Here is a 26282-nt window from a genome sequence, read left to right on the forward strand (position 1 = left end):
ATGAGGAGACAATGAGGAGAAAGAGGACATGACCACCAGGGACATTGTGGAGGGCAGCCCCACTAGAATTCAGATTTGTGAAACAGAATAACGAATGTGATATATTTGTATGTGTTGATTTTGAAACTAATTTGAAGTTAAATGTAACTGATAGATGTTTGCATAGCAAGTGGATGTGATTTGCATGAATGTGGGTCTTTCTTCAAACAAGTCTAGGTTTAAACCTAGTACATGGCCGGACTGTGTATGTATGGTCAATGTTTAAAATTATGGCCAGTTTGTTAGAGGGATAGTCAGTGGTAGTGTCTATAATGTGAATTCCTGCATATTAAATATTCATCAGCAATTTTCTGCAGTGGTCCAAGTAATATTTGTTGTTAAAGCATACTAAAGTAGCATATCACGTGACATGGTTAAGCTACGTTCGAGTGAAAAAAAAACAAGGTTGTAAATGCAGTTGCAAGAACAATACTTTCCACTCACATCTTGGGACGTTTGATTTGAAAGAGAAATGTAATTGTAACTTTTCTAATTATCCCTTAACGCCCCCTCCTCTTTCATCTGTTTCTATCTGTGGATGTCTCTCATTTTTCCAAGACACTGTATTGACAGGCGAATTCACAAAGAATACATCGCAGCTGCTTGCAACCGCTATCTGCCCCATCTCAAGGTTGGGTTCACAAAAGATATTGCACTAATGATATTACAGCGCAAACAAGCCCATAAAGTTTTGCAGCTGAGTGCAATTTGCCCTTGTTTTGCATTTGATTGCAATCATCCATGTGGCAAAGTATAAATAGTGGCTTTGCATCAAGAACACAGTAGACAGCTTCGATGTCCTTGATGCTATTAGGTATAGCTAGAATTGTTAGACCTGGCAACCCTGCATCTGTGAATGATTTCGCGTCCCGGTTAAATCAAAGTGATATTCTCCTGCAAAATATCCATTCACGAGCCCACCTGGCATGACCATGCCTTCGCCTGGCAACCATCACTGCTTCCGTGATCACTGGAAATCAGGGTGGCAGGTAGCACCAACTCTCTGAAGACGCTAATAATTTTCACTCGCGTCTGGCTATCAGGGCTGGTGTTTTGCAGTGAGGCTCATTTGCATAGAAAGGGGCCCATTTATCGCCAAATGTATGCATATTACCTAATTTAAATACGTGCAAATAGCAATGGTGCAGCAAGATGCTATTTACTTGGCAGCGCGTTAAGGGGTGCATTTCCCCCTTTTGCAGGTGCTTTGAGAATTACAGTTCCTTTATGTCTTCTTTGTGCAGGTTTACTGGCTGCAAAAGCCGTGCAATCCTTTTGTGAATTCACCCGTGGATGTTTTGTCCGAGTGATTGTTATTTGGGGTGCTTTTAACTGTGCGCTCTTCCCCGTGCCTCTCGGCGCTCGGCCGGGTTGTTTGTTAATGTGCATTTGTACTGATGGCAGTTCGTACTGTAGCTAATGAGGTAGCGTATAGTTTGACCTCCTCCTCTTGTAACCTCCACTTCGCCCCTGATGACGGCATGTCTTTGGGACACAGTTAACAGACACAGTGGACAGGCCATAGGAGCTAGCAGCCTCTTGGGTTGGTTAGGATTGGGAACCACTGTGAACTATGGGTAGTGCTTGTGTCTGTGGTTTATCGATCTCATTACTGTGCGTTTGGTGTAAGGGCAGTGGCAAGGTCAGGTGACTAAAAGCTGCTAGGTGATTGGTTACTTACGCATATAACCCTGCTGGGAGAACCAATGGAGGAGCCTGGTGGAGAGATGGAGGTCTCTGACAGGCGTCTGTGCTGTGATGAAGGGACCAAAGACCACAAAGACAGAAACTTGAATAAGTCTCCACGGCATAAGTACTTGTGTTTTAAGATTTTTATGAGGTAGTTCCCTTACCCTGAGTCTCCTCTCAGCCCGAGCTGCCTGCTTACATAAAGGGTGCCACACTTCACATCCTAAAAGGAGTGTAAAGAAAGAAAGAGAGAAAATTATAGAAGGGCATTGATGATGGGTGTATGCACATACCATGCATGTCAATACACCAATGTTTGCATTGTCCACGTGTGGATATGCGTGTGTGTGTGTGTGTGTGTGTGTGTGTATGCATATGGACACTTGGGATCAAGTCTCACCAGTCAAGTACATCTCTTCCCCCTCTTTAAACATCAAGTTGCAGCGGGCACAGCGGGCGCAGGTTGGATGGTAGTGTTTCCCCCCAGCCTGGTACAGATGGACACACAAAATGTGCAAGAGAAGAGAAGTGAAGAGTAGAAAAGTTAAGAGAAGAGAAGAGAGCAGAGCAGCGATAACATGAGCCACACGAAATGACCAACAGCGTCATCGAACAAGAATGAGACTGCAAATCAAGACACCACCTTGAGCACGTCCGTATGTTAATTACGTGATTTGGGCACCAGTTGTCTCCTAATATATAGGTATGCTATTAGGCTGTAATAATTTCATACAACATCGTGGCACTCCCTTAAATGACTCAAATATTAACGAGCACACAACCCACCCCATACCATAATTAGACCAACGATCCCTGTAGGTCACTCACATTATAGACTGCTGCATGTGTGTGCACATGTGTGTGTAGGTGTGTGTGTTTGTGTGTGCATGTGTGTGAGTGAGAGAAAGAGAGAGAGAGAGAATGCAATATAGCGAGGGCGAAGGACACAAGAGTGGGATACATGTCCTTGAACAGGAGGAGTGCCCCTGGGGATCTCCAACTCACATGAAATGTACACAAGCATACAGTATATGAAATGTACACAGGAAATGATGCATCATCCTGCCGCTGTGCAATGATGTTTCTCAAATGTCTCTCTGCGGGGCTGATGGATAAGGTGTGGCCGAGTTGGAGCACTCAGCCCTGTCTTGTCAGGGTGCTGTCACCCCTGCCTCCCCTACACACCATTACAGAAACCTATATATAGAAGCTTTGCTGACATGTGACCTTCTTCAAGGAAAACTGTGTGGAGCTCCCTTTCTGAAAATCTCAACACTCACATTAGGGCTAAAACACATGTGTGTGTCTGTGTGTGCGTGCATGTGTGATGTGTAATATGCCCCTCTGCGCCATCAATACTGCATAGGTAAAAGTCTTCTCGCTTTTGTATAACACTGATGCTTTCACGCAATGTCCCGGAAGCTGAGCCTCTTTAACAAACCTCTTTTTGTGCAATGAAGAACTGATGATCCTGCCAGTGTATGTTTCTAAACTGCATTTTTAACCCATCCCCCTGGCAGTACACTGATGAGCCAAAACATTATGACCCCTCACAGGTGAACTGAATAATGTTGATCATCTCCAAACAAGGGCACGTGTCAAGGTCTGGGTAGATTAGATGGCGAGCGAACAATCAGTTCTCATACTCAACATGTTGGATGCAGGAGAAATGGGCAGGAGTAAAGACCCGAGTGACTTTGACAAGGGCCAAATTGTTATGGCCAGACCACTGGGTCAGAGCATCTCTGAGCCGGCAAAGCTTGTGGGGCGCTCCTGGTCAGCAGTGGTGAGTACCTACAGACAGTGGTCCGAGGAGGGACAAACCACAAACCGACGACAGGGTGTTGGGTTCCCAGGGTTCATCAATGCACAAGGGCAATGAAGGCTATCCTGTCTGGTCCAAACCCACAGAAAATCTACTGTGGCACAAGTCACAGAACATTTTATTGATGGTTATGGGAGGAATGTGTCACAACACAGTGCATCACCCTCTGCTGCGTAGCTGCAGACCGGTCAGAGTGCCCATGATGACCCCTGTCAACTGTCGAGAGTGCCTGCAATGGGCATGCAAGCATCAGTACTGGACCTTGGAGCAGTGGAAGAAGGTCGCCTGGTCCGATGAGTCCCGTTTTCTTTTAGATCACATGGATGGCCGTGTATGTGTACACTGTTTACATGGGGAAGTGATGGCATCAGGATGCACTATGGGAAGATGACAAGCCGGTGGAGGGAGTATGATGCTCTGGGCAATGTTCTGCTGGGAAACCCTGAGTCCGGCCATTCATGTGGATGTCAATTTGACACGTGCCACCTCCCTAAACATCGTTGCAGACCAGGTATACCCCTTCATGTCAGTGGTATACCCTAATGGCAGTGGCCTCTTTCAGCAGGATAATGCACCCTGCCAAACTGCAGCCATTGTTCGGGAACGGTTTGAGGAACATGATGAAGTGTTCAAGGTGTTGCCCTGGCCTCCAAATTCTCCAGATCTCAATCTGATCGAGCATCTGTGGGATGTGCTGGACCGGCATGTCTGATCCAGGGTGGCTCTACCTCGCAACTTACAGGACTTGAAGGATCTGCTGCTAATGTTTCGGTGCCAGATACCACAGGACACCTTCAGGGGTCTTGTAGAGTCCACACCTTGGCGGCTCAGCACTGTTTTGGCAGCACAGAGGACCAACAGCATATTAGGCAGGCGGTCATAATGTTTTGGCTAATCAGTGTACGTCTCGGGTTACTTTGAAAGGAAATCCGGGAGTGAGCACTGGAAGCTGGCGTTTCCACTTTGTGTTTTCCGAGCAGTGGGCAGTTTACCGTCTGCGGTCAGATCAGTTCAGTAGTTGTCGATACCGCTTTTAACAAGGCGTCCTATCTCTGGTGGCATTAACATGCTGCTATATTTACTGTACAACCGAGACAGGAAAGAGCGATTGAAGAAAGGAAGGCACAGATGGTAGAACAGAGAGCAGGATGTCTGTCTCCCTCTCCTCCATTCTCTGCTCATCGCGCTCCCTCTTTCCATCATTTTTTTTCTCTTGTTCCCTTCTAAACTTCTCATTAAAGTGGCAACCGTTGACTGTGGGAGTTTGATGGAAGTTGCTGCATTCAGACTCCAGACCACAATGGAGCCCGTGCAGCTGCATTACTGCAAGCATTGGCACGACTTCACTGAAGAATCGTTGGACAGAAAAATAACAGGTTTTTATTGCTGCTTCGAATAAATTGTGCCCTTGCACATGGCTCATACGTAAATATCTCTTGTTTAGAGAGGGTTCCCACCTCACGCATCGATGGGTGGATGTCAGGCAGGCGAGCTTGGGGTCAGAACCTGACCTCAAGTCTGCTGACTGCTATTGCACAGATAACTGAATGAATATGCCGTCTTAATCTGAAGGTAGAAAAGAATGGATGACTATCGCACGCACACACACGCACACGCGCACACACACACACACACACACACACACACTGGGCTGCAGATAAAGGCTGACATGTCCCAGTGTCTATAAATAGCCTTGAGAGCTTGACAGTCAGGAACAAAGCACTTTACACCAGTCGCTCAGAAAAGCAGGGGAGCACTGGGACAGGAGTCCGTGTGTGTGTGTGTGTATGTGTGTGTGTGTGTATTGGAGGGGGGATGTTTATTGTTTATGGGACCAACCAGGCAGGCAAATGGTTTGTCTGCCCCCCCCCCCCAAGTCAAAAGGGACTAGCTGCACCCTCAGGAGACTCTCTCTTCCAAAACATTTAATTAACATTTGTGCTTTATCGCTATCTATCATTGTTTTCAATCCTCTTCCTCTCTTTCGTTCAATTTTTTCCTACAACCATCCCTATTCTGCCTTTCTCCCTCCTGGTACGTACATCCCTTACCTTCTCCAGGGCTGGCTCTTCCTTCGATCTCGTTTTAAAGATGCTTCAGAGAAGGTTCAAACATGGGTTTTTATCTGTCACTCAGCCAATCTCATCTTCTGAGTCTCTTTTTCCTCCACCCCTCTCTCTTTAGCCTCTGATCTTTTTATATCTCCCCTCCTTCTCTTTTTAGGACTATGGTGATTCCGTCCAGATGTTTGCTGCTGCTCGACTGTGATATTGGAGGCAACAGGGAAATGCCAGGCCGGCTTGTAGCCTATCTATGCCAGTTTTTGGCACGATAATGGGCTGGCCTCCACCACAGTCAACAACTTCCTCTTCTGTGGGATGGTGAAGACTACAACCGTCTTAATATCATGGAGCTAGTCTACACTGCTCTTACTTCGGTGTGTTTCTTTAGATAACTGCACTTTTCCCCATTCAGTTTCATTGTAATGATGCACGTGGGCAGCAACTAAACCATCGATGGAATCAGTCAACATAACACATCTGTGCTTATTTCTGTTTGGTTAAGCAGAATGAAACGCAAGTCCTCCGCTCGGCAAACAGTTATTTGCTGCTTATTCTCTTGAGCATAGCAAGGCTTTATCAGCAAATGTAGAGAGGGCTTTGGATAATATGGAGGAGCTCAATCTGACCGTGTTCATCATGATCAATTAACAACAACTCCCATTTGACTATTTCTGAGCTGCTGCACAATCCGGCGTTGTGAAATCTGTGGCGTCACGGTGTGATGTAATTACTGAGATCATATCCTCCCTCTCACCTCCAGAACTCTTCCACTGATGTATCGGCTGCAGGTCTCGCATTTCACCCCATATTGGGCGTGGTAGTCTGCCTCACAGTACGGCACTCCGTCTCTGCAAAGTGGCAAACGTATGAGGACATCGGATAAAACTGCAAGCGCTTAAATGCTCAGCTTCTCTGGTGAAATTATACACCGATTTAGAATTAGGTTTTGTCAGCCGAGGCATGTAAGCATCCGTGCAAATGACCTCATATGAACAGCAACCATTTCATACCAAATTTGTCAAAATAGTACTTCATGTAAGCGTTGGTTCATAGTGGTAAAAAATTCCTGTACAGTTAAAAGTACAGTGACATTTCTAGAAAACTTCTGATAAAAACATGCGTGTGTGTGTGTGTGTGTGTGTGCTGTGCATGCACATGTGCATATGTGTAAGTGTGTGTGCTTGTGAAATAGGTTTGAGTGCATAGGCTTACTTGCTGATGTACTCGCCCGTAAGGACCATGTTGCAGGTCTGACATCTAAAGCAGCTGACATGCCACTGTTTTTCTAAGGCCAGGAGAGACTGACCCTGCTTGATCTCGTCTCTGCACCCCGCACAGTCTGGGAGGGGAGCAAGAGAGTAAGCACAGGTGTGAATGTGGAGTAACTGTGCATCTTTAAACACCCACTGTGTTCCCATACGTGGTTTTCTTCCCCTTCGTCGTATTCCATTCTCCTTTATCAATAGCTCTGCTAATGCAACGCAAGGCGAATTCATCTATGTAGCACATTTCATACCCATGTAGCACACTTCATACCTATGTAGCACATTTCATACCCATGTAGCACACTTCATACCTATGTAGCACATTTCATACCTATGTAGCACACTTCATACCTATGTAGCACATTTCATACCTATGTAGCACACTTCATACCTATGTAGCACACTTCATAACTTGAAGGCAGCCCAAAGTGCTTCACAGAGTACACAGGCAACATATGATAAAAACAACAAAAGCAAGCAAAAGCACACAGTTACAAACAATAAAACAAACAGGCAAAGAAATTTGATTTAAAAGAAAATCAATTAAAAGCAATGGTAAACAGGTAGGTCTTTAGCTTGGATTTGAGAGTAGTCTAGATTTTCTCAAGTGTTAGCTCTTCTGGCGATTTGTTGAACATATGAGCAGCATAGAAGCTTAAGGAAGCTTCACTGTGTTTAGTTAGCCCCCCCCCCTTTTTTCTCCCCAATTGTATGCAGCCAATTACTCCACTCTCTGAGCCATCCAGGTCACTGCTTCCCACCCCCTCTGCCAATCCAGGGAGGGCCACGGACTACCACATGCTTCCTCTGATACATGTGGAGTCGCCTGTCAGTCGCCTTTCCACCTGACAGTGAGGAGTTTCACAAGGAAGACGTAGCACATGGGAGGATCACGCTATTTCCCCCTGAACAGGTGCCCCGACCGACCAGAGGAGGCACTAGTGCAGTGACCAGTAGACCCTCAGACACAGCCAATTGTGTCCGTAGGGATGCTTAAACAAGCTGAAGGTAATACGGGGATTCGAACCGGGATCCCAATGTTGGTAGGCAACGGAATAGACCGCTACACTACCCGGACACCCACCATGTTTAGTTTTGACTCTGGAGGGGGCGTCTGGGTGGTGTGGCGGTCTATTCCATTACCTACCAACACAGGGATCGCCGGTTTGAATCCCTGTGTTGCCTCCGGCTTGGTCGGGCGTCCCTACAGACATAATTGGCTGTGTCTGCGGGTGGGAAGCCGGATGTGGGTATGTGTCCTGGTTGTTGCACTAGCACCTCCTCTGGTCGGCCGGGGTGCCTGTTGAGGGGGGAGGGGGAACAGTGGGGAATAGCATGATCCTCCCATGCGCTACTTCCCCCTGGTGAAACTCCTCACTGTCAGGCGAAAAGAAGCGGCTGGTGACTCCACATGTATTGGAGGGGGCATGTGGTAGTCTGCCGCCCTCCCCGGCTTGGCAGAGGGGGTGGAGCAGCAACTGGGACGGCTCGGAAGAGTGGGGTAATTGGCCAGGTACAATTGAGGAGAAAAAAAAAGGGGGGGGTTTGATTCTGGGAACAGCCAGTAATCCAGAACCAGCTAACCTGAGAGGTCTGCAAGGTTTGTACTGGGCCAGGAGGTTTGATAGGTATCTTGAACCTAAACCGTCCAGTGATTTATGGACAAGCGATAGAATTTTGAATTTGATTCAGTGAGAAACTGGTAGCCAATGTAGTGATCTGAGAACTGGAGTTATCTGCTGAGCATTTTTGGTCCTTGTTCAAGCCCTGGCAGCAGCATTCTGGATCAGCTGAAGCTGTCTGATTGCTGTCTTTGACAGACCTGTGAACAGTCCATTGCAGTAGTCCAGCCTGCTAGAGATAAAAGCATGGACCAGTTTCTCAACATCACGCTCTGACACCAGGTCTCCAGATCTCTGTGATACTTTCAAGGTGGTAGAAGGGTGATTTTGTTATTGATTCAGTATGACTACTGACATTTAGGTCTGAATCTGGGATAGCACCGAGGTTCCCAGCTTGATTTTTACTCTTCAAGGACAGACTATTAAGGCGAGCACAGACTTTTAAGTCTTTCTTCATTGGCAGGGTAATGCAGAGTAATGCAGAGCAGTGGCGCTCACTCTCTTAACCCAAGTGCTAGTAAACATGATGGAAAGCAGACAGGAATCAAATAACAGCCAAATGGCCCAGGGGCTAAAGCACGGCATAAATTTCTCTTTACAAAGTCTGACACAACTAGAAATCTCTCTCTCTCTCACACACACACATACGCATACACTAGCATACACTAAGACTTCCTTGGAGAGACACCCTAGCAGGCGTTATTGACCAGCACTAACAGGGCTGGCGTAAAGCGTAACAGGGCTCGGGGCAGATGATGCATGGCTGCAGAGAGTGAATACAGAGAAAAGGTCAGCACTTCATTTGTTTCCATTTGGAACACGTTTGGCTTAGCTTTAACCTTCTCTGGCCAAGTTTACTGCACCCCCCCCCCCCAGAAAAGCACTCAAATCACAGCTCCGTTTCTTAATGCACTTTCCCGTATTAAAACGCTAGAACGACCGGGATTTCACGCCTACCTAAAACGACCATGGGCGGTCAAAATGACAGCCGGTTTTTAAACTCCATATTCTGTCCAGATAAATGCCCAATTGAGATATTAACGCATTGCATGTGTTAGTATGTCTGTTAAGAAATGACCGACGCCAAAATTAACATTTTAACAACTTTAACACTGTTTTTCAAACAATTTAAAATCGCCGCCGTCCAACGTCTGTAAATACTGCAACACATTGGTGGTAGTCATGGCGTGTCTGAAATGGCGGCTGTACCTAGACATGTTGGAAATAATCAGAAATCAAGTTTAGACTATTACTCTGCACTGGAGAATGCCAGAATGTTTCTAGGACAGAGCAATGAACTTCACGAAGGAAATGACGCGACCAACACACGTCATAAATAGTGACATGAATAGTGACGCAAATTACAAGCGGTCTTTTTGACGGCTCATGGTCGTTTCAGGTAGATCTTATAATAACTTTTTTTTTGTGCAATTGATCTAAAACGTATTTGAATGTAAATATAATGAATTTATTGGAGCATTCAGGGAGCGGCAGGTCTGTATCTTCCCCCCCCCTCAAAATTAATAAACTTTGAAAATCCATCCATTCATCCACCCATTATCCAAAACGGTCAAACTGAGCAGCTCGGTCGCTCCAGTGTTAAAAAACGCTCTGTCTCCAGTACATGTTGGTTGCATTACTGGCATGGGGCAGTGCATTAGATCCTCTCTGTCTGTGCTTTGTTTCTGCCCCAGCTCCAGGGCTGGTCCTCACAGGCAGGAGTGATGTACGTGCAGCTGGGGAGCGGTTCAGCTTTTACTCTGCTGAATGGAGCAATCTAGGGAGGTTATTCACTTCTTCTCCATCATCTGTTATCACCACACAGCTTCTGTATGGGATCCCGCTGTCTGTCTGCCACGCCAAACAAATGATTCACTATCAGTCTCTATTGCTGCATTCAGGGAATGCAATTTGTCATTTTCCTGCCTTCTGTCTATAGGAGAGCATTCTGTTCACTTATTTATTAAGCACTTGAATGCACGCATACACACACACACATGCAAGCATGCACATGTGTGCGCGCACACACACACACACACACACACACACACACACACACGCACACACACACACACACATGCGCGGCTGCAGATAAAGGATGGCATGTTCCATTGTCTACAAATGCAAATACCACACTTTTAGAAATTTGTTGTAGAAGAGTAAGGAGCCACGTTTGCCCTGTTTGTGAGAAGATATCTGCAAAAGCAAAACAGAGTAAAATACCTGTATATGGAAAATAAATACCTCTAATTGAAAGCTGGGCTTTGGAAGTGAGATGCTTTATGGGAAACGGTGAGTTAAAAGGAGCTGACTGAGTGATGTGTCTCACTGCCTTATGTAAGCCTTATTTTGACAGAGCTGTATGACAGGGACTGATCTGACGAACAATTGGATAAAACATGCTAAACGGACCTTGTGGTCACATCACAGTCTGTTATCCAAACAGTCACAGTGAAATACCATCATGAAAGATGTAGAAAGGTTAAGGGATGTAACTGTGAGAGACTGAAAAGAGTAAGGATAGGGGTGGAGGCTGGACTTTCTTTTGGGGGGGATTTCCCCCCCCCTTTTTTCTCTAGTTGTACCCGGCCAATTACCCCACTCTTCTGAGCCATCCCGGTCGCTGTGCCACCCCCTCTGCCGATCCGGGGAGGGCTGCAGACTACCACATGCCTCCTCCGATACATGTGGAGTTGCCAGCCGCTTCTTTTCACCTGACAGTGAGGAGTTTCACCAGGGGGACGTAGCGCGTGGGAGGATCATACTACTCCCCCCAGTTCCCCCTCCTCCCTGAACAGGCGCCCTGACTGACTAGAGGAGGCGCTAGTGCAGCGACCAGGACACACACCCACATCCGGCTTCCCACCCACAGACACAGCCAACTGTGTCGGTAGAGACGCCCAACCAAGCCGGAGGTAACACGGGGATTCGAACCGGCGATCCCTGTGTTGGTAGGCAACAGAATAGACCGCCACGCTACCCGGACACCACCAGGCTGGACTTTCTTGAAAAAACAGGAAAATCTAAAGTATGATTCTTTTATCTGGGGGATTTTTCAGCTGGATAAAAGGACACTTACGGCTGGGCCCATGGATCTTGATCGGTTCGTTGGATTTAATGAGTGTGTGTGAGCACTGCTGGCACACGCAGTTCTTTCCACTGAATGTTACTCTGTCTCCGATAGGGAAGGGGTTCCTGGAGAGAAAAATTAAAAAATAAAGAGAATTAGCCAACACAACACAACACAACACATCACAACACACAGCGGCATGGCTCAGGAGGTAGAGCGAATTGTCTAGTAACCAGAAGGTCACGGGTTCGATCCCCACCTCTTCCAGAGAGCACATCAAAGTGTCCTTGAGCAAGATACTGAACCCCTAACTGCTCCTGCTGAGCAGGTTGGCACCTTGCATGGCAGCCTCCTCCATCAGCGTATGAATGTGTGTGTGAATGTGAGGCATACAACTGTGAAGCACTTTGAGTGGTTGGTAGACTAGAAAAGTGCCTATATATAAATGCAGTCCATTTACCATTTACACATGCACAGTTAGTTGGGAGAGACTGAACATAGGGGTGGAGTTGATTATGTGTTTTTACAGTACATAAAATAGCAAACACAAATATATAATGAAAGGGTGGTGGCAAAAACATGATTGAGTGACATTGCTGCTGACACAAGGTAAACACATCCTGACATCTTCTATGAGCCTGCAATAATACTGCCTCTCTGATCTGGCAGAGGCTTAATAGCTTGTTGACAGTCTCATAAGCACCTGGCTGCTCTGTGATTAAACACCCGATAATGTGGCAAAGCCACAGGCTTCCAGAGTGGTCGCCAAGAGAACTGGTTCTCCCAGTACAAATGAGAGCTTATTAGGAAAACTGTGTGGGGTGCATACTGATCTTCTCTCTCTCTCTCTCTCTCTCTCTCTCTCTCTCTCTCTCTCTCTCTCTCTCTCTCTCTCTCTCTCTCTCTCTCTCTCTCTCTCTCTCTCTCTCTCTCTCTCTCTCTCTCTCTCACACACACACACACACACACACACACACAGAGCCCTTGGGGACACACCACTGCTGGTGCCACCTGGTCGCATAGCCATGCAATCAAAAGTTCGACACCATGCTAAGATAATGAGTTCACGGCCACGCTGCACAATCACACACACACACACACACACACACACACACACACACACACACACACACACACACACACACATTTCTGCAGTCACTCAGCGAGATAGCCAACAGCAAAGCAACATTTGTGTAATTAAATTACTTGTACCATGATACAATGTTTTGTCTCTCTTTGTGCTTCTGTTTTTTGTTTTTTGTTTTTTTTTCTTTTAAAGCGACTAATTGATTCCTTTATGGCTGTGGAGGATGAGAGAATGAATGGGGAGCTAAAAGGCTTAGGAAAGGCGGTTTAAAAGACATAGCAGGCAATAATCCTTTTAGTCCCCTTCTGAGGCCTGGTGCTGCAGCCAAGGCCTAGTGGGAGGCTGAAGTCTCCAGCAGAGCAGGACACCCATTGGAGAGTGGCAGGAGCACGCAGCATGCACACAGACACACACTCATGCAGATATATAGAACAAATGCATTCATGCATGTGTGATCACACACATGTGCACATTTAACGGAGCTGCTGGGTGCTGAACATCGTCCAGTTTGTTTTCACTATTCTCAGTAGAATGACAGATATAAGATGTCCATCTATCCATTATCCACGCCGCTTATCCGAATTCGGTTCGTGGGATGCTGGAGCCTATCCCAGCAGTCATTGGGCAGCAGGGACACACCCTGGACAGGCTGCCAGTCCATCACAGCCCCCCCCCCCACACACACACACACAGTCACACCTAGCGACAATTTAGTATGGTGGATTCACCTGACCTACATGTCTTTGGGCTGTGGGAGGAAACTGGAGCACCCAGAGGAAACCACACAGAGACAGGGAGAACATGCAAATGCCACACAGAGGATGGCCTGGGAGAACCCCCAAGGTTGGACAACCCTGGGTTTCGAACCCAGGATCTTCTTGCTGTGAAGTGACCGTTCTAACCACTGCACCACCCAGATATAAGATATAAAATCTGTCATTCAAATGAACGCTTAACACTGTCAATGAAATCCAACCATTTTGTATATATTGTACTGTACACTGTACGTATACTGGTACACTCTGTCATGTCCATCTACCTCAGGCATGTATGTAAGTAGCCTGCTAACATCTATTTCAGCATCTCTGATATATTCTCTGCACCACTGCACTTTATCACCTCTTATTTTGCCAGTATACAATCAATCCTTGTGTATATATCTGAATATTGTTGTGTTGTCATGTTGTTATTCTATGTTAAGTACACTGAGAGAGCCACAAAACCAGAGTTAAAGTCCATGTATGTGCAAACCTACATGGCCAACAAACATGAGTCTGATTCTGATATAACAGTGAAGACCAGTAAAGCAAAAGGTAAAAAACTGTTGTAAAAAAAATTAATGGAAGGCGCTCCCTTTCTGATATCAATCTACACTCTATTTTTCCTTTCACAATTTGCATTTCAAAGACCGCCACGGGAAAATCCCTACAACAAAGCCCAAGTCAAAAGTGATAAAACGTGTAACTCATTTATTCCATTTTAATTTCAATTTCATCCCTGAGTTGCTCTAAACACACGCAATCTGCTCCGTTCGTTCTCTTCCTTGCTGTTTATGGATCCTGATTTTCTCATATCCGTGAATTCCTGCCCCAGTGAAAAGACAAACACAGCAATATGGACTACCCTCTCTCTGTTATCTTGTTCCTCTTCTGTGAACGACGAGCTGATTCATTTTCACATGCAAAGCATTTGACCATAACTATCACAGTTTAGCACTGATGGAGTAGCAGTGTGTGTGTGTGTGTGTGTGTGTGTGTGTGTGTGTGTGTGTGTGTGTGTGTGTTTGTGTGCGTGTGTGTGTGCATGACTTTGTCTTCACCTGTATCACTCCCTACACACACTGCCTTGTCAGCCTTTCCCGGTGCTTTAAAAATTTACTCTGTTTACATATTTAATGCATCTTTTTTTCTCTCTCTCACTCTGGCCACAGAAGTGAGGCTATTTGTGGCCTCAGTGGCTGCCGGCCCTCTGGCCTTGATCTGAGGCGGGTGCTCGAAAAGATGCAAAAAAAGGGTGGTGCAGAAAGTAATGTGAACAATGTGACAGAAAACATACAGCGCAGGCAGTTGAGATTCAGCCTTTAGCTCCCCGCTGTCTCTTCCAATTGACTCCACACACATAGAGTCACACAGAGTCTTGTGTCACTGTCGAGACTCCACTGCTGTCTCTTACAATTGACTCCACACACACACACACACACACACAGTCTCGTGTCACTGTCAGGACTCCGCTGCTGTCTCTGACCAGTCAGTTTAGCGTTGTTAGTGATGGCTGCTGGGCATGACTGCATGTTTATTAAGCAATGACAGGCAGATCTATGGTTTCTCTTCTCGTTTACAGTGTAAGGATGAGAGAGAGAGAGAGAGAGAGAGAGAGAGAGAGAGAGAGAGAGAGAGAGAGAGAGAGAGAGAGAGAGGGGTAGAGAGAGACACACACCGACCCACACAAACAAATATACATGCACACAACATGTGCCCGCACAAAGACAAACTTGACCACACTAACAAATAAGAAACTGCTTACACACATAGGCACAGCTAAAACTGCTTTTGCAAAAAAAAGTTTTTTTCATCTCCGTCATCTGTGTACAGCTTCCTGTTCTACCTGTTGATTTGCTTTCTGTCAGCTGAATGAGCTTAATGTTGGAATTCAAATTTACACTGAATCAAGTGGGTACTGCAGTTGATATATATCATATTGGTCACCGTTTTTCCTGTTGTTGCAGCCTTTTATGATGGGCTTTGGTAATACTAATTATTGCCCTCATGCTAATGAAGCCTCATCGGTCTGAACTGAACTGAGAGAGAGCGAGAGAGAGAGCAAGAGAGAGAGAGAGAGTGAGAGAGAGAGAGCTTTTTGACTTTATGAACAGTCACCTCATAAAACAACACAAACTATTTACACAGTTTATTTACATAGTAAGTTGTATGCTAAACCTAACATACAACCTACACCTCTCAAAACGCCACATCCACAGACACACACTCTCACTTACTTACACCCACACACAAACACGTGCACACACACACCAACCACCTCCATCAGACCCTCGTCATTATCTGTTCAGTTTTACATATGGCTGCATGCATATCGATAATAATAATAATAATAATAATTCATTTTATTTATACAGTGCCTTTCACAATACTCAAAGACGCTTTACATATGATAAAATAAACATAAAAGTAAGGCATAGATCAAGGTTTCAGTAGCAGAGAAAGAGAGTGATGAGTGGAGATGAGCTATGTTTTTTAGGGGATAAAAGGCAGTTCTGGTGATTTGATTGACGTGGTGTTCAAAGGAGAGGTTGCTGTCGAAAATGATTCCAAGGTTGTGGATGTGTAGGGGGGAGGACAGACTGGGGTTATCGATGGTAAGACAGAAGTTGTGAGTTGATTTGGTAAGGGATTTGGGACCGATGATGATCATGTTTAGTTTGAGGAAGTTGGCTTGCATCCATGATTTGATTTCAGTGATGCAGTTGGTCAGACTGGAATAAGTTGTAGTGGTGATGGATTTAGATTGGATTTAGAGCTGGATGTCATCGCCTTAACAATGAAAGTGGTGACCATGATGACATATGATATTACCAAGGGGGAGCATGTAAAGGATGAACAGGACAGGACCGAGCACTGAACCCTGTGGGACACCCTGGGACAGAGGAGTGGCGAAGGAGGTGCTGTTGTTGATGCTGATGTACTGTTGTCTGTTTGTGAGATATGACTTTAGCCAGGAGAGGGCAGTACCAGTGATATTGAGGGAGGATTCAAGGCGGGGAGAAGAATGATGTGGTTGATGGTGTCAAAAGCTGCAGTGAGGTCGAGGAGGATGAGAATGCTGAGGTGGCCAGAGTTTGTGGAGAGGAGGTTGTTAGTGACTTTAAGGAGGACTGTTTCTGTCATGTGCTGTGAGCAGAAACCAGATTGAAATGGTTCGAATTGGTCTTTGGAGATGAGGGGAGGTTTGAGTTGGGAGACGACAACATGTTACAGTATTTTTGACAGAAAGAGGAGATTGGAGATAGGCCAGAAATTGCTCACCAAATCAGGGTTGAGTCCAGGTTTTTGAGGGTGGGGGTGACAGCAGCTAGCTTAAGTGTATGGGGGACTGAACCAGAGCTGAAGGAGGAACTAATGATTTCTGTGATGAGTAAGGAGATAGCTGAGAGACAGTCCTTAAGAAAATTGGATGGGATGGGACGGGATCAAGAACACAAGTGAAGCTTCTCATTCCTACTATAATGTTGGAAAGTTCCATTGGGAACACAGGGGAGAACTTTGACAGGATGAGTGGTAAAGGGGTGGTCAGGTTACTGTAGATGGTGTCAGTTTTAGTTTGGAAAAAATGAAAGGAGTTGTCCTTGTTAACTGTGAAGGAACTGGATGTATTGTCACTGGGTTTGAGAAGTTTGTTTATTGTGGAAAAAAGAGCCTTGGGGTTGGTGGAGCCAGGGTGTATGAGGTGTGTGTAGTAGGTAGACTGGGCTGTGATGAGAGTGTCTTTGTATAGTTGTAGGTAGTCTGTGTAGGCTTGGAGATGCACTGTTAAACCAGATTTCTTGCAAAGTCATCCAAGCTGCCGCTTACGGGATTTCATTTGATGGAGTTTAGGAGTATAACAGGGAGCTGAGTGTGTGACTAAGACCATTTTGGTATTAATGGGGGCCAGAAGATACAGAAAGGAGGAGAGTGAGTCATTATAATAATAATGCTGCCAAGCATCCTCCTTCTGTAAGATAACTGTGTAAGTAACCACTTCCATTTGCCTAACCTTGCCCTGATTCTCTGCATGAGACCTCTTAGTTTTTAGTGACCAAGCCCCCTGAGCCCAAATGTATCCCCTAGACATTGAGCCCCACAAAACTCCACCTAAGGCCTCCTGGTAGCTGTGATAGTGGGGCACCCTGCCCCGCCCCACACAGTAAAGCTTCAGACTTAACCCAATTTAGTTTAGCTGATGAAGCCCACTGGTAATCCCCCAAACTCTCCTCCAGCATGCTAATGTCCTGCCTATTCTTGAGAAACACTGGGTAATCATCTGCACAGGCAGACAAAAAGAAGAAGAGGAAGAAAAAAACAGTTCCCTCAGTCCTAACTGTAGAGTGTATATAGCCTGCAACCTGCTCCTCAACAAACATAAAAAGGGTTATATTGCTAGGGTGTATAGTTGCCCAGACAACAAGCAGCCCTGATAATCCCTCTACCAACCTGCATAGACCTGCTAAGACCCCCACCCACTTTTAATAGACATGTTGCTCCATTGTAAAGCATCTTCACCATTGAAATAAAGCTCTGCCCAAACCCAAAACCTAACAACACCTTGAACAAGTGCCCATAGTCCACCCTGTCAAAGGCCTTTTCTGGGTCCAATGACACTGCCCCAACGTAATGTCATTAATCCTAGACCAGTCCAAAATATCTCTTATTAGATACAAATTGTCCATAATAGATCTGCCTGGCACACCATCAGAGTGGTCCCTGTGCATCACAGTCCCAACATGTTTGCTTAGTCTATTGGCCAGGCATTTGGCAACCAGCTTATAGTCCACACAGAGCAAGGCCACAGGCCTCCAGTTTTTAAGGTCCCTCAAGTCCCCCTTTTTTTTAGGCAAGACAGCAAGAACGGAATGCTGGCAGCTCAAAGACAGCTCTCCTGTTCCAATGCATTAACACAAGACACAAAATAAGTCCTGGTCAATTGTGTCCCAAAAGGCCTTGTAAAAGTCATCCGCCAAGCCATAAACCCCCGGAGCATGACCAATTCATTTGGAAGATAGCCTTGGAAAGTTGCTCATATGACAATGGAGAGTCCAATTCAATTTTTTGCAGATCAGAAAACTGTGGGAGATCAGATAACAGCATATCTGTACATATAGGGTCACATAACTCGGCACCATACGGATCAGAATAAAACCTCACAGCCCCCTCCCTCATTTCCCCAACCGCAACTATGACATTGGCAATGTCACAGTTCAATGCAAACAATGCATCTGCCTCCCTCCAGACACTTTCAGCTCAAAACCAAAGAAGAAGGCACTTGGTGCATCCATTTCTCTTAACATAGAAAATCAAGCTCTCTCACAAGCCCGGTTCCGTAGGACCCCTTCCCCCCCCCGTTCTCTGCTTAATTCAGCCCTGTTGTCACTCAGCCCAATATTATCCCCTGCAACCAACTCTGCCTCCACCTCTCTTAAGCTTTTCTCCAGCCTCGCCAGTGTTCTCTGGGCCTTTACAGTTGAGAAGGCTGTGTATTGCTGGCAGAAATGCCTAATGTGAGCTTTATCAACATCCCACCACTGACTGAGGGACTCAAAATCCCCCTTTTTTTCTGTCTCAACCCCTACCAGAACTCCCAAAACTGGTGCAAAAGGTGACATCTTGCAAATCACTAACTTAAAGAAAATGTTGAACAGATTTTATCAATATGTCAGCTGTCCTACATGTCATAACAAAACTTTGTACCTCTGTTATGACTCCATAAAGGGAGCATATAAGTTTGAGGTGGGCCCTGCCCTTGGATCCTACAATCACAATTCTGTGCATCTTCTCAGTGTTTACAAGACTATGTTGAAGACAGAGAAGGTCTGAAAAGGCAGGTGAAGGTCTGGAATGATGATTCTTCTCTTGCCCTGCAGGGGTGCTTTGATTGCACAAACTGGTCAGTGTTTACAGACAGACTCCTTGGACAATATAGATGAGTTAATGGATGTTGTGTGTCACTCCAGCTCTTTTTGTAGGGACAATGTGATTGCAACCAAGAGTTTCCCTAACAGCAAACCATGGGCCTCATCAACCCTTAAGGGTCTGATTCACTAAACGAAAAACACTTTTAATGAGGGTCATGTTACTGAAGTTAAGGAAACAAAGAAGATCAGGTCAGAAATCAAAAAGGCTAAACTCAGGTGCAGAGATAAAACTGAAGCTGAGTTGGGCGCAGTAATAATTTAAGGGTACCCTGGAACGGTATGAAATCTATGACTGGGTCTCATGTCAAAGGCAATAAGAATATTGCCCTTGCTGGTTTTAATTCAGATAAACAATTGGCTGATGAGTTAAATGCTTTTTACTTAAGATTTGATAATCATGTCTTCACAGATACACAAAATGCACTAAAGGAGGACACTAGAGCTCCTCCAATTTTGGCTGTTGATGTCAGAAGGGCAGAAAAACCCTTCAGACTCATCAAGTCTAGTAGGAGTCCTGGGCCTGATAATATCTGTGTCCAGATTCAAAGTTGTGCAGCATCTTTCACTTTATTTTTACACTACCTTTTCAGCAGCAGAGGGCCCCTAAGTTATAGAAACATTCCACAGTTGTACCAGTTGCTAAGACTAAAACCTTTGTGACATTAAATGACTTCTAGCCCATGGCGCTGATATCTTTAATTATGAAGACACTAGAGGAGCCCATCAAAAATGAGGTTTTATTACAGGTAGAGAGATCTCTTGATCCCCTGCAATTTTCATACAGGTCTGGGAGAGGTTTGGAGAATGCAACTATCACACACACTATTACATTTACTGTATCACCACCTTGAGGGGAGAAAAGCTCTCACCAGGCTGTTGTTTATAGATTTCTTATCGGCTTTTAATACTTTCTAGCTGCTGTCTCTCCTCACCGCTCTACATGTTGTACACCGATGACTGCTGGAGCAACCACACTAACAGACACGTTATCAAATTTGCAGATGAATCTGTGATTGTTAAGTCTTCTTGAAAGCGAGAAACAACATCATTAGCCTGTGGTCAAAGATTTTGGATCTTGGTGTGTTGAGTCCTTTCTCCAACTAAATGTGCCTAAAACTAAATACATGATAATCAGCTTTAGAAAGACTCCTCCTAGTCCTGTACTAACCAGCATCAACGGTGCTGACATTGAGCTAGCTAGTGGATAGCTATAAATACCTGGGTTTTGTTCTCGACAAAAAAAAGAAAAAACTGTTTTAAATTTCATGTTGCTTGCATGACAAAAAAGGACCAACAAGGACTGTATTATTTTAATGTCTCCCCTGAGATGATGACTCTCTTTTACAGAAGTTTTACTGAATCAGTTTTAATGTTCTATATTGTCGCTTGGTACGGTAATTTGAATCTGTCCAATAAAAACAGGCTCGGTAGCCTCATCAAAATGGCTAGTAAGATTTCAGAGAAGTCAAGCCCAGCCTACCAACCTTTATAATAGGCAGGTGTCCCTTCTGGAGTGCCGAAATCACCCCAAACTTTGAATTGTTACCCTTAGGTCATCGGTTGAGGGTTACCAGTAAGAGGACTAAGAGATATAAGGTTTCCTTTGTTCCTGCTGTCATTCAGTTGTTAAAGGGTAGATAGTATTTTACTGTTGTCTGGAGATTGTTTACTTGCACAGACTGCATACTTGACTAGTGCACTTTGACCTTGATGCTGAATGAACTCCTTTAAATCCCTTTGCCCACTATGCCCTGTTGTTTGTTGTTGTCCATCAGTGCTTTAGTGTTTTGTGTGTTTTTATATGTATTATGTGTTTTTGTGTATCCTGGCTGCAAACCAATTTCCCTGTAAGGGACAAAAAGATACTTTGAACTTTGCGAGCTTTACATTAAACTTCCAGTACGCAGACTGGTGTGGAACCCGAGGAGATTGCCTGGTGCAACATGGCTAAGTGGTGATCAGAAAACCCCACAGAATATTATCATTCTGTTACTGTCACATCTAAAAATGTGTAGTCGGTCCAGCCATGCTGCACTAACCCTACTCCCCCCACCACCTTCATCCATGTGAACTGTTTACCTGCTGGAAACTTTAGTCTCCAGCTATCCACCAAATCCCTACTCAGCACTATGTCTCTCAACACACTTGCTGACACTGTGTGTGGCTCCCCCCCAGCCTGTCTCTAGCATGGTCAATAGTGCAATTCCAGTCTCCCCCAAGCAGCAACATCACATCAGCACTCAAGACTAACAATTCCTGCTTTAGTCTATTACATAATGCTACCCTCTCACTCCCACTATTTGGTGCATAAACATTAACAAACACAATCTCCTTACCCCCCATAGTAGCCCAGACCACTAGCAGCCTTCCTGTGACCACTTCCTTTTGAGAGGTAATAATAACACTCAAGCCTGGGGAAAAGAGGATAGCTATACCTGCACTAACATTTATACCGTGGCACATAACCAACCCCCCTCCCCCCAACAGAGCCACCAGTCCACCTCATTATTTACACCACTGTGTGTTTCTTGCAAAAACACTACATTCAGATTTTTTTGGCTCACATAGTCAACAAGTATAACCCTTTTAGTCCAATTTATGGCCCCATTTATGTTAAGAGAACCCACCCTCACAACCTCCATATGAAAAGGAAGAGAAAATGTGAAAAGCAAAAGCAAGAACCCAAACAAAAGATGCTCCACCCGAATGCCTTTACTTTTCAACCTACCCATCTTTAATTAGCTAAAGCTAAGCTTTCGTTACAGTAGTGGCCCATTTCTTCTACCTATACTTCCTCCTAGGGCTTACTCACCAACTAGACTGTGTGGCTGCGATCCCCTGCACCGACCTCAAAAACTTTTTAACATCAAGAAAATAATCTGGTCACCTTCAAAAACTTATCCAATACTGCCACTGAGTAAATATCACCCTGCTCAACCTGACCAGCAGGTGCTTCTGACACTACAGAGCAATCTGAGTGGTCCATACCATCTGACTCCCCTCCTGACTCTTCTGTCTGTTCACCCCTCCCTGGCTACCCTGACTTACTGCTGCCCTCCTCCTGAACGTCCAGATTAACCTTTCTACCATCATCCTGACCTCTATCTACCTCTCATCTCCTTTCCTGCTTTCCTCCTCCAGCCCCTCCTTCAGTCTGCCAGTCTCCCTCTCCCAACTCCCCATCAACTCCCCGTCAACCTGCTTCATCCCCTGTCCTTCCTCCTGCTGCTCAGAAAGAGTATCAACCTATACCTCTTCCATCTGTGCCACCTTTCCACCTCCCTCTCCCCCAGCACTCGATGGTACAGCCCCACTAGGCCCACCGTTAGGCCCCAATACATCACATGTACTTCTGGCTGCTGTGTGCACGTCACCTGTATTCGCAGTGGGCACGCCTGCACCACTTTCAGCCGCCCCGTCCTCTCTGCGTGGACACTTAAAATGTTGATGTCCCAACTCACCAAATTCAAAACACTGCAAGCTTTCTGACGTTGCATACACAGTGTATGAATCCTCCCCCTGCCGAACACTAAAGTTTATACTTCAACTCTGGTCCGGACTCTTCAAGTACATAAACGCTTGCCTGCGTAAAGACTTGCCATGCATAACTTACTGACTTTTACATCTGAGAGAGATGAGCTTCAAACCACTGGCAAATCTTCCATACCTGGGCAATCCCCGACTCCCGGCACATCTGAAACAACCACTCTCGTTGCCAGTGCCAACAACGGTGAGGCAGCTATCAAGACCCCTTTGACATAAATCCCACGCCATTAAACTACTCACCAAACTCTCCTTCAAGAACACCACCACTGCTTTGTTCATCTGAGAAGCAGAGCCAATATTGTCCCAACCTACCAGTTCACCAACAGCAAGAAGCACATCCTCCACCATATCGCTGTTACCTGGCACACACCTGATCCCGTGGCATAGTGTCAACTCCTCTCCTCCTCCAACGCCCAATCCATCATAGCCCCCCGGGCTACCACACCCTTAGCCAAACAAAACTTCCTGTCTTTTACACTACTTAAACTGCTAAAAACACTTATAAGCTATCACCCCAATAAATTAAAGAAACACCACACGAAAAAGAGTCTCAGAAAGCCAAAAAAAAAACAAGAGCCCACAAATCGCATCCCTCTAAGAAGGACTCAGTAACACAATCAATTAGAGTCCCCATCCTAATATTAATTTAAGTGTAATGTCAAGAAATGGCTTATTAAGAACCAACAATGTCAACACTGATACTATCCGCACACACCTTTAACATGTTGTTTAACTGTACATTAGCTGTGTTGTATGTCTGATTTTTTATATATATTATTTTCTATATTATCTTTATTATCTTTTTCTACATTATTTTATATATATATATTTTGTTTGTTTGCTCTTGTTGTTCTTGTATTGTATATTAACTGTGTTGTATGTTTATTATTATTATTATTATTATTTTGGTACTATTTTATTATCCTAGGATGCCTAATAACATCAGGCAAAGGGACTGCCGATGGAAACTAGCCTATTAGCTAACTCGGGTACATTTACATGTGTTTCGAATGTTGATTAATGTACATTGTCCCTTCCCAAATAAACATTTAAACTAAACTAAACTAAACTGAGAGAGAGAGAGAGAGAGAGAGAGAGAGAGAGAGAGAGAGAGAGAGAGAGAGAGAGAGAGAGAGAGAGAGAGAGAGAGAGAGAGAGAGAGAGAGCGAGAAAGAGAGCGAGAGAGAGACTGAGACAGACAGACTATGAGAGAGAGAGACTATGAGAGAGGCTATGAGAGAGGCTATGAGAGAGTGAGACTAAGAGAGAGAGAGACTATGCGAGAGAGACTATGAGAGCGAGAGAGACTATGAGAGAGTGGCTATGAGAGCGAGAGACTATGAGAGAGTGGCTATGAGAGAGAGAGACTGAGAGAGAGACTATGAGAGGGTGAGACTACGAGAGAGACTATGAGAGAGAGACTATGAGAGAGACTATGAAAGCGCGAGACGAAGAGAGACAGAGAGAGCGACTGAGAGAGACTACGAGAGATACTGAGAGAGAGAGCGAGAGAGAAAGAGAGAGGGGGGACAACAGTGAATCATGACTAGACTTGTCTTTAAACATGTCATTTAATAATGACAAAAAATAAAATAAAATCAGTGACTTCCAAAGATGAAAAATTAATGTTCAAGTTTTTTTCAGAAAGGCTATTCAACAAGTAACCTAATGAACAGTTGATGATGAGGGGCAGATGATGAGGATTTCATAGGCCCCCTACAGAAATACGAAGCAGAAACATTAGCAGTGACTCAGCGCAGAGTAAACAGTCCAGAGATCCTCTTGCCCGGCGCCGTAAATCATCTGCTTCTCCTCACCTCCTCTCTTCTCCCATTCCCTGTGCAAACTCTAATGGGCCAGTTCCACTCTCTCCCTCAACAACATGTAGATATGGAGGAGCACACATGTACACGCATACGTTTGCACTAAAACTTGTCTAATTTGCATGTAGTCAAGAAGACAGGTATGCTTGAGCAGCTGGGCTAATGTGTTTGTGTAAGTAAATGGGTTTTCTGCAACACCGGAAGTCTGAAGCAGCGCTGGCCAACATACTGAAGGTGTGACAGATCAAGATGGTTGTGTTTGTTGGAAGATGAGTCACTGTCTGCGTGCATGCTTACCTGCAAATGCTGCAGACAAAGCACTTGGGGTGGTAAGTGCGTCCCAGAGCCGAAACCACCTCCCCTGTGATGAAACCATCACAGCGGTCGCAGCGCGTGCCATACAGACGTTGATAGTCTGTTGTGCAGATGTACTCGCCCTTCTTCTGGAAGAAGCCTGAGCGGGCCAGGTCACAGTTGCACACTACAAAGCCATAGAAAGACAGAGAGAGAGAGAGAGAGAGAGAGAGAGAGAGAGAGAGAGAGAGAGAGAGAGGGTGAGCAATTTGTTAGCATACTTGGAAAAACATTTGGATTCCAGCATCAACAGATGTCAACACTGCTGCATATTTCATCAGACGTTTTGTTACCTCTGTAGCCAGACCGTCCATGTGTGTGCGTGTGTGCACATATGTTTCGGTGTGTGTCTTCACACATGGCTGATAGCAGAGTGATTCAGCTCGAGACGCAGCAGTGAGCCAATTTGCCGAGATGGGGTTTTAATGATATAATCAGTGGAAAAGCCATTTTGCGCCGAACAATGAAGAGGGCGAGACAGGGCGACAGACATAAGCAAGATGAGACCATTGACTACAGACTCATTAAATATCAATGGGGAAGACACTGAAAGCATGTGCTTGCGCGCACTCAAACCAATCACTCTGCGAGGTGAGTGCTCGTCTGGCAATTGCACAAAGTGTGTCGACATTTTCTACCTCAAGCTGACTCTCCCGCCATGCAACCGAGGGATGAATCCCAGCCGGTGTAATGGGAGCACTAAGAGGCCTTTTCACAGGTCAGAAATCACACTGATCTCTTGTCTCTAGTTTCTTCGTGCGGTTGACCAACAGGACGATGTGGTCCATGAGAAAAAGGAAAGAAGAAAGGAGGATGTGGTGATGACCTACACCTCTGGAGAAACGCGCTCCTCAGAGGGAATACGGTGACCCGAGACATGCGGTGTTGATGAAGGTCAAGAATTATGTACACACATTTGCACACACATGCATATGCACGTACACATGTGCACACACGCACAAATAAAACGGCACATGTGTAACAGCCAGCCAGACAGGAAGAGTCTGCCAGGATTAAATACAGAGGAAGATGAGGTGGTGAAGCAAAAGAGAGAGGAGGGCAGTGAGTCAGCTGTGTAGTCTAGCTGTCTGATTTACACACACACTTATTGATCACTTCGGTCTGCTGAGTCCTTTCCTCCTTTGCTTGACAGACAGACAGACGGGCAGACAGACAGACGGGCAGACAGACAGGCAGACAGAGCAGTGTGCGTC

The 26282-nt window shown here is 45.4% G+C and overlaps 1 protein-coding gene across 1 annotated transcript in view; it reads right to left on the reverse strand.

Moving 5' to 3' along the window:
- ablim3 (actin binding LIM protein family, member 3) overlaps positions 1 to 26282 on the reverse strand; it is a 67221-nt gene that overhangs the window by 13617 nt on the left and 27322 nt on the right. Inside the window, exons 3-9 of the mRNA XM_056273082.1 lie at positions 25012 to 25195; positions 11583 to 11698; positions 6829 to 6955; positions 6371 to 6464; positions 2129 to 2216; positions 1893 to 1951; positions 1721 to 1792 (exon numbers count right to left, since the gene is read on the reverse strand). Coding sequence (XP_056129057.1) covers positions 1721 to 1792; positions 1893 to 1951; positions 2129 to 2216; positions 6371 to 6464; positions 6829 to 6955; positions 11583 to 11698; positions 25012 to 25195 — 740 coding nt within the window. The remainder of the gene's footprint in view (positions 1 to 1720; positions 1793 to 1892; positions 1952 to 2128; positions 2217 to 6370; positions 6465 to 6828; positions 6956 to 11582; positions 11699 to 25011; positions 25196 to 26282) is intronic.

Source organism: Lampris incognitus, chromosome 1 (assembly GCF_029633865.1).
Source record: "Lampris incognitus isolate fLamInc1 chromosome 1, fLamInc1.hap2, whole genome shotgun sequence".
In the NCBI taxonomy this organism is placed as follows: Eukaryota; Metazoa; Chordata; class Actinopteri; order Lampriformes; family Lampridae; genus Lampris; species Lampris incognitus.